Raw genomic sequence first — 9726 nt, forward strand, 5'->3', positions numbered from 1 at the left:
TTACAAAAGGTTTTATTTACCCCCTGAATAACAGATATGTCTCTGTATAATAAGCATTGGAGTGTTAACTACAAGGTTGGTAGTTCAAACCCACAGTCACTCTTAAGAAACTCTATACAAGATAGCTACGGATTGGAGCCTACTGGACACTTAACAATAACAAATAGACTTTGCTTCTTAAATGCAATTAATTAGAATTTATCTTTGAATTGTGTTCAGGGTCTAACACAGAGACAGGCTGCAACTAGCAAGATAGAGGAGGAATGCAATAAATTGGAACCAGAAGCACTCAGTGTTTTTCAATTTCTCTTTCTGCATCTAAGTTTCCATGAAAGAATGATTGTGAGGAGCAATAAAGTTGACAGTGTTATTAAAACAACTAAACCCTAATCTGGTAAATTTCAGTGATGCTCTGAATGCTAATTCTTCATTTCCCCCTGAAATTTAGAGGAAATAGTAAGAAATAATGGAAGTAAATTTCATGTTGGTTGAACATGTAGTTGACAATACTGAAATGGAATTCTTATAAGAGCTCATTTTTTTTTTTTTGTATAAACAAACAAAAAAGAACAAGTTAATGAAATACAAACATTTTCAGATCCCAAAATTTAAAAACATGACTATGGTTCTGAAATTGGAGTAATGAAGTAATTCATCTCAATTTATTAGACAAAAGTAGTGAGAGCAACTTGTAATAGATTTTGCACAATAGCACTCCTAACTAACAGTTTATGTGGTTATTCATCTGTGCCAGGTAATGTTCTAAGTATTACCATTATCTTAATTAATATAATGCTCACCGCATATTAGGGTGAAATTGTATTCTTGTCTTTATGTACTGTATACAGAGAAATGGAGGGTTAAGTAATTTATAGTGAAGATAGAGCAGAAGCTGAATCCAAGATCACAGTCTGTCTACTGAGTATGTGCCTCTTATCCTCTTCCCCTTGGGATTTTCTGAAGGATTTTCAGACATGCCATGAGTATGTCAAAATTCCAGTTGGGTCCTTAATGCAGTGAGGTAATTCAATTCCTACTTCCATAACAAACATTTCAGAATAAGGACTTTTATTTATCTCTCTCTTTCTCTTTTCCTCAATTTCTCTTCTCTTTGTATTGCATAGGGCAATGACTCTTCAAATTCTATTAAATATTGAGAGAGGACACCTCCATCAGGAAACGTCATTACCTTGAACTGTGATAACTTCAGTTTTAACTACCAATTCTTTCAACCCACAGTTGTGAATTCACTAATCTTTTCAGGTAAATTTGTTGAGTTACAAGTGATTTATAATCTACAAATCCCTAAAGAAGTTCTAAAATCCAGGTGTGTTTCTTCTGTTAACAGCATCAGGTTGTTATAGTGTATGCACACAAACACGTGCATTTAACATACATTTCAGAAGATCATGTTTTCATAAGTGATATCTGTAACTTCAAAACTTTCCTTATTGTCCTAGGTGAAACCTCATGGACAATATTACGTGGCTGGCCAACCATACTAGAGGGTCCAATTTCATCCTGTTGGGATTCTTCAGTCAATCCAAACACCCAGTTCTTCTCTCTGTGGTCATTTTTGTGATTTTCCTGATGGCTTTATCTGGAAATGCCATCCTGGTCCTTCTGATACACTCTAATGCCAACCTCCACACTCCCATGTACTTTTTCATCAGCCAATTGTCTCTCATGGATATAATGTACATTTCTGTCACTGTGCCCAAGATGCTTATGGACCAGGTCATAGGTGTCAAAAATATTTCAATTCCTGAATGTGGAATACAAATGTTCCTTTACTTGACACTAGTAGGATCAGAATTCTTCCTTCTAGCTGCCATGGCCTATGATCGATACATGGCAATCTGCCATCCACTGCGTTACCCTGTTCTTATGAATCGCAGAATATGTCTTCTCCTGGCATCTGGCTGCTGGTTTTTGGGCTCAGTGGATGGCTTCATGCTCACTCCCATCACCATGACCTTCCCTTTCTGCAGATCTAGGGAGATCCATCATTTCTTCTGTGAGGTACCTGCTATAATGAAGCTCTCTTGCTCTGACATCTCACTCATTGAGACACTCATGTACCTGTGCTGTGTCCTCATGCTCCTCATCCCTGTGACAGTCATTTCAAGCTCCTATTCTTTCATTCTAATCACCATCCACAGGATGAACTCAGCAGAGGGCCGAAAGAAGGCTTTTGCCACCTGTTCCTCCCATATGACTGTGGTCATCCTATTCTATGGGGCTGCCATCTACACTTATATGATCCCCAGCTCCTACCACACCCCAGAGAAGGACATGGTAGTATCTTTCTTTTATACCATTCTCACTCCTGTTCTAAACCCTTTAATTTATAGTCTCAGGAATAAAGATGTCACAGGGGCTCTGAAGAAAATGTTGAATGTGGGACCAGTCTTTCAAGAAAGTATAAAGTAAGGTGTTTTGGTAGTAACACTTTCTTATCATTCTGTCTCAGTAATTTTATTCCTTAGATTCTCATATCACATTGTCTCATCACATTTTAATCATTTTAAAGTTACTATTTGCATGCATTGCCTGACTATTCTGTACTAAAATAACCATATTCTTTAAAGATGTATAATGAAAATATTTAGAAGGAAAAGTCAAATGGACTATCAATAAAAAAGAGGGAAATGATGAAGCAAACAGATGAAAATTTAATGATAGTTGTACATCGATGATATATATGGATATTCTTTGTATTATTATTACTCATGCTGCTCTTTGGTAAATTTGAAATTAATTCTAAATAAAGAGTCAAATATTAGATCTTGTCCTTTCTGAGTTCCTACTCTATGATGGCATTGCGACAAACTACCTTGGAGTATGAGTTCACTTCAATATGACTGTTCATTACTGAATATATTCATCCCTGAATATACTGAATATGACTGTACATTTTTATTGAGGTCTACTTTATTCCACAAAGCAGATCTAGAGGCATTTGTGGCTGGTGGTTGTAAAACCTTAATGAGAGCAGAAAATGCTATCTTTCTTGCACTGTTTTGGTAGGTTTAAACTACTGAATTTGCAGTGAGCAGCCTAACACATATCCCAATACACTTCCAGGGCTCCTTTAAAGACATCTTGTTGTTGTTGTTGTTGTTGTCATTGTTAGGTGCTGTTGATTTGGTTCCAATTCATAGTGACCTTATGCACAAAAGAACAAAGAACTGCCCAGTCTAGAGTCATTACCACAATTTGTTAAACTTAAATCCATTACTACCTCCACTGTGCCAATCAGTCTCATTGGACTTTTCCTCTTTTTCATTGACCCTCCATTTTACCTAGTATGATGTCCTTCTCTGGAGATGGGTCACTCCAGATAACATGTCCGAAATATGAGAGACAATGTCTCATCATGCTAGCTTCTAAGGAGCATTCTGGCTATACTTCTTCCAACACAGATTTGTCAATTCTTTTAGCAGTCAATGGTATTTTTAATATTCTTTTCCAACACCATAACTTAAGTGCATCAGTTTTTCTACGTTCTTCCTTATTCACTGTCTAACTTTCACAAGCATATTAAGCTGAAAATAGCATGGCTTGAGTTAGGTGCACCTTAGTCCTCAAACTGACACCTTTGCTCTTGAACACTTAAAAGAGGCCTTGTGCACAGATTTCCCTAATGTAATAGGTCATTTGATTTCTTGACTGTTACTCCCATAAATGTTGAGAGTGGATCTAAGAAAAATGGAGTCTTTGACAACTTCAATCTTGTCCCATTTTCTTATTTTTAAGTGTCATCGAAATATTTGTGACTCATAGCAACACTTATAGAGTTCCCAAGGAGTGACTTTTGGATTTGAACTGTCAGCCTTGTGGTTAGCCATCCAGCGTTTATCCTACAATACCATACCAGATTTTCATTTACCATGATTTTATTTATTGGTCCAGTGGTGAGGATTTTGTATTCTTTACCTGGAGGTACAACCCATACTGAAGATTGTTGTCTTTGATCTTCATCAGGAAGTACTTAAATTCTCTTTGCTTTCAGCAAGCCAGATTGAATAATCTGCCTACTATAAAACAGGTTTTTAATGAGCCTACTTCCGATTCTAATGCCATGTCCTTCTTCATATATTCCATCTTATCTGATTACTTGCTCAGCATACAGATTGAAGAAGTATGACAAAAGAATACAACCCTGGCATGCAACTTTCCTAAATTTAAACCGTTCAGTGTCCCTCTGTTATGTTTAAATGACTGCTTCTTGGTATATGTACAGGTTCCTCATGAGCACAATTAAGTCTTCTAGAACACTCATTCTCCTCAATGTTGTCCATAGCTTGTCATGAACTACACAATCAAAAGCCTTTGCATAGTCGATAAAGCACATGTAAGCATCTTTCTGGCATTCTCTCCTTTCAGCCAAGATCCATCTGACATCAGTAATGCCATCTCATTTATAATATTTTCATCTAAATCCAGCTTGAATGACTGGCAGTTCCCTGTCAATGTATAGTTGCAACAGTTTTTGAATTATTTCTGGAAAATATTACTTGCATGTAATATTAATGATATGCCTGTTGATCTCTACATTCTGTTGGGTCACCGCTCTTTGGAATGGACACATATATGGATCCCAATTATTTAGCTAGGGAACTATGTTCCAAATTTCTTGGCATAGCTGAGTGAGTGCCTCCAGTGCTGGATCAGTATGTTGAACGATTTCGATTTGCTTTCCATCAACTCCTGTAATCTTCTTCTTTGTCAATGTTTTCAGAGTAGCTTGGACTTCTTCCTACAGTATCCTATGCTATCAAGATAGCTCTTGATCACATGCTGTCTCTTAAAATGATTGAATATCATCCATTTCCTTTTGATACAGTGACTCTGCATAGTCATTCCATTTTCTTTTGATGCTTTATATATCATTCAATATTTTGCCCATATAATTGTTCAGTGTTTCTCTCCTATTCATAAGGTTTTCAGTGACTAAATATTCAGAAGCAGTTCGTCACTCCTTCTTCCTAGTAAGTCTTGGTCTGGAAGCTCATCTGAAACCAGTCCACCATGGGTGACCCTGCTGGTATTTATAATACCAGTGGCATAATTTTTAGAATCACAACAACTCACAAGCCACCAGAGTACGACAAACTGACAGATGAGTGGTGGAAGGAGTGAAGGAAGAAGTCCAAGGTACATTGAAGGAATTGACAAAGAACAAGACACTAGGAAATGATGGAATAAGAATTGAAATCTTTCAAGCAAGTGAGGTGGCACAAGAGGCTTCTGTGAAAGAATAGGAAGAATTGATATACAGGGTGAGAAAGTCACTGACATTTCTTTTCTTTAATGAATCTTTTTAGTCTTAAACACTTTTATTCTGTTTAGTACAAGAGAGTCAGGATAGATTTTATTTTAACTTGACAGGTAATGATATCTTAGACTTTACTGATGACATTAAACTTTCTCTGATGGCTTAGACTCTTTTTGATAAGTGTCCAGTCTTTCACACTCCTAGATATCCTCTTAATTCCTTCCATGTAGGTTCAGGGGACTTTATATGCACTATAGTTAAGGAAGTACCTAACAACAAATAACATGGTGGAGGTGTAGAGGTGGACTTATGTAGCCACGTGTCCTCTGGATCTTCACCGATTTCCCTTGTAGCAAGATCATCTGAGCCAACTCCTGATATAGTGAGGTCCCTCCAGGCAGTTAATTGAGGAATGAGTTTGCTGACTCATGGAACTAGAGTCCAGTACCTTCAGACTGAGGCTTATGGTAGAGTGTTGTTCCCTGTAAACACTTATCAGTAACCCTAAAGGCGTTGTAACATTGTATGGGCATAAGAGGTCTGTTTGTGGCACAGCTGAGGATAGGCAGTTCTGAATAGAACAGTACTCTGCACATCTCTGACTCTGAACTGTTAGCCACTGAAAACCTTATGGAAATCAGTGGTATACTGTCAGCAGCAGAATATTGAAATGTGATGAATTATACCAGAATATTGTGAAGTATAGTGTCAGAAGATGAGTGCCTCAGGTTGGAAGCCACTCAAAATATAAAGGGGGAATAGGAGCATCCTCAAACTAGAGTTGACCACAATGAAGCAAATGGAGTAAAGCTTCCAGAAATTCATTTGCTGATGGGGCACAACTCAAAATGAAGAGATACAGCTCCAAATATCTGATTATAAACCATTCCATATAATTATTCTCTTGAAATGACTGCCTCTTGCTCTATGTACAAGTTCCTCATGAGCATAACTTATTGTTCTGAATATCCATTCTTCACTATGTTTTCCATAGTTTGCTGTGATCTACACAGTTAAATATCTTTGCATAGTCAATAAAGCACAAATAAGCATCTTTGAGGTATTTTATTTTTTTTATCAAATCTTCATCTAATGTCAACAATGATACCCCTCATTCCACATTCTTTTCTTAATCTGCCTTGAATTTCTGGCCAATCCCTGTCAATGCACTACTGCAATTGTTTTTTAGTTGTCTTCAGCAAAATTTTGCTTGTATGTGATAGCAATGATATTTTTAGATGATTTCTACACTCCTTTGGGTTGCCTGTCTTTGAAACATGCACAAATATGGATATTTTCCAGTCACGGCCAGGTAGCTATCTTCGAAATTTCTTGAAATATAGGAGTGAGTGCCTGTAGTACTGTATTGTGTCTTTCAAACATTTTGTTTTGATAGCCATCAATTAATATAGCTATATTTTTATGTTATTGCCTTCAGTGCAGTTATGACTTCTTACTTCATTTCCATCAGTTCGTGATTATATGGTACCTCTTGAAATGATTGAACCAATTCTTTTTGGTACAACAACTCTGTGTATTTCATTCATTTAAAAATTATTATTTCCAAGAGCACATTTATTCATCATAATCTCTTCAGAAGAAGGACAAAATAGAGCACTGACTAGTGAATATAATTTGCAAATAGGCAATATAAGTCAATGTAAAGTTAAATGTATTCCTTGATTTTATAAAGAGAGGAAGAACATTAATAGACATTTCCTTCAGATATAACTTTAAAAATGTTTTCTTGTATGGTTCCATATGAGGAAAATGGTTATAACATGACAAGACACTTGTAGATGTGAAATCACATATTTCAGGAGGACCTTCACAATCTCCTTATCCTGCTCTTCTGTGACATAGGAGGAGTCCTGTTTTCGTGACTTCAGAAGATTGGAACGGAGCCTAGAGTCAGCTATTCTTTTACTATGTGAATTTGGACTAGTCCATTCCACTCTCCAGGCCTCATTTTTCTCAGTCAACAGTAGGCAGTGATTTTTGGATGATTACCCACCCCAATTTTATGGCAATACTTACCAAAAATATAGATCCAGTGGACTACCTACTGAATCAGAATCGCAAAGCATAAAGTTCTAGAATTCATTTAAGATAACACGGTCATCCTGGTTAGCTGAGATCTATTTAAAAAGGCTCAGAAAACCCTATATGGTTGCTTATGAGTCAGACCTGACTCAAAGGAACTTAATAACAACAACAGTAATAACCTGTAGAGTGTTTTAAGTTCCTTATATTTTAATTGCATGTGGGTAGAGCCCTTCCACAAACTCCAAATGGGATAACGGCTCAAAGTCTGGGTTCTGGAAAAGTGGGTAAGATTTAGACACTGCCCTTCTACTATTCACCAGGCATTATAAAGTTGGGCCAGTTTTTCAGGTCAGTGTTTCCTCCCCTGATAAAAAGTCCAAAATCTCCTCCAAGTCAACAGTGATTTGCCTCCTCAATTTAACTAATCAAACCAAAACCCAAGACACTACTATCAAGTTGATTCCCACTGATAGCAATGCTATAGGACAAAGTAGAACTGCCCAATATGGTTTCTAACATCCTAGTTGTGGCTCTGCAGATTTATGTGCTGGACTGCAAGATTGGTTTGAACCATAATGTTGGTGCTTCAAGCTCATTAGCAGCTCATTGGAAACCCTAAACAGGGTCTCTATGAGTTGGAACCAACTAGAAGGTACTTAACAACAACAGTAACAATTTTTATGGAAACAGAAAACATCTAATTCATACCATTTCTTAGGGGTATTATTTCTTTTTTTATATATTCCAATGGTTTGCTAATTTTATTAATCCTTTCAAATAATCAGGATCTTGTCTTGTTGATTCTTTCTATTGTTTTTCTCTTTTCTAATTCATTTATTTCTGCTCTAATCTTTATTATTTCTTTTCTCTTGTGAAGCTGCTAAAGGGTTTGAAATTTTTGGCTAACACCTGAGTGCTTAATCACTCTACCACCAGGACTCCTTAAATTTAGCTAAGGACAAAGCTGCAGGCATTTTGGGAAAAAAAGATTTGTCATTTCTGCTTTCAGGATCTTCTAGAACAATAATGCTAACAGTTTGATTTGTAAATTCTTTTGTCCTGTCTCTTCCATGCCAATTTCTTCTATTACAAAAACCATAAAACATGGTACAACAAAATATACATAAATCAATGAAACAGAATTGAGAACCCAGAGATGAATTCTTCCATATACAATCAATTGATATTTGACAAAGTGCCAAAAACATTAAATGGGGAAGCGATACTTTCTTCAACAAATGGTGCTGGCAACACTGGAAATTGATTTGCAGAAGAATGAAACAAGACCCATACCTCATACCATATACAAAATAGGAGCTCAAGATGAATTAAAGACTTAAATGTAAATCCTAGAACTATAAAGATCATCAGTGAAAAACTAGGCACAAACTATCCTCTAATACATGACATACATTTACCATCAAACATTACAAAAAACATACAAGCAGTAGAAGACAAAATAGATGACAAAGACCTCCTAAACATTAGGAACTTATATGCATTAAAGGATTTCACCAAAACAGTAAGAATGGAGCCCATAGTTTAAGGGAAAAAAAAATTCAATGACATATCAGAAAAGGGACTAATATCTAAATTATTTTAGAAAACTAGAACACCTCTACAAGAAAAAGATGAACTGCCCAATTTAAAAGTGGGCACAGGACATGAACAGACACTTCACCAAGGAAGGCATTCAGGTAGTCAACAAATATATGAAGAAATATTCACAATCATTAGCCATTGTTGTTGTTGTTAAGTGTCATTGAGTTAGTTCTGACTCATTGCAACACTGTGTAGGATTTCTGAGAAACAGCTAGTGGGTTGAACTGCCAACTAGGTGGTTTGTAGTCCAGTGCAGCTCCTACAACACCACACCAGAAATCCATTAGCCATTGTTGTTGTTAGGTGCTATCGAGTGGGTACCAACTCATAGCGACCTTATGAACAGCAGTATGAAACATGGCCCGATACCAGGCCAACCTCACTATCGTTGCCACACTTGACCCCATTGATGCTGCCACTTTGCCAATCCACCTAGCTGGGGGTCTTCCTCTTTTTCTCTGACTCTCCACCTTACCAAACATGGTATCCTTCTCCAGCAACTGCTTCCTCCTGACAATATGTCCAAAGTATGAGAGATGAAGTTTGGCCATCCTGGCCTCCAAGAAGCACTCTGGCTGCACTTCTTCCAACACAGATCTGTGGGTTCTTTTGGCTGCCCATGACACTTTCAATATTCTCCTCAAACATAACTCAAAAAGCATCAATTCTTCTATAGTCGTCCTCATTCACTGCCCAGATTTGGTATGCACATGAGGTCATTGAAAATACAATGGCTTGGGTCAGGCACACCTTAGTCTTCAAGTTGACATCTTTGCACTTCAACACTTTAAAAAAGG

The 9726-nt window shown here is 36.9% G+C and overlaps 1 protein-coding gene across 1 annotated transcript; it reads left to right on the forward strand.

Annotated features, from left to right (window-relative positions):
- The first annotated feature begins 1470 nt into the window (after positions 1 to 1470).
- LOC102829791 (olfactory receptor 2T4-like) lies at positions 1471 to 2433 on the forward strand. The gene has a single exon (XM_006874461.1). It carries the CDS (start codon positions 1471 to 1473, stop codon positions 2431 to 2433), a length of 963 nt encoding a protein of 320 aa, XP_006874523.1.
- Positions 2434 to 9726: the final 7293 nt, after the last annotated feature.

This window comes from Chrysochloris asiatica, unplaced genomic scaffold, assembly GCF_000296735.1.
Source record: "Chrysochloris asiatica unplaced genomic scaffold, ChrAsi1.0 scaffold00279, whole genome shotgun sequence".
NCBI lineage: Eukaryota > Metazoa > Chordata > Mammalia > Afrosoricida > Chrysochloridae > Chrysochloris > Chrysochloris asiatica.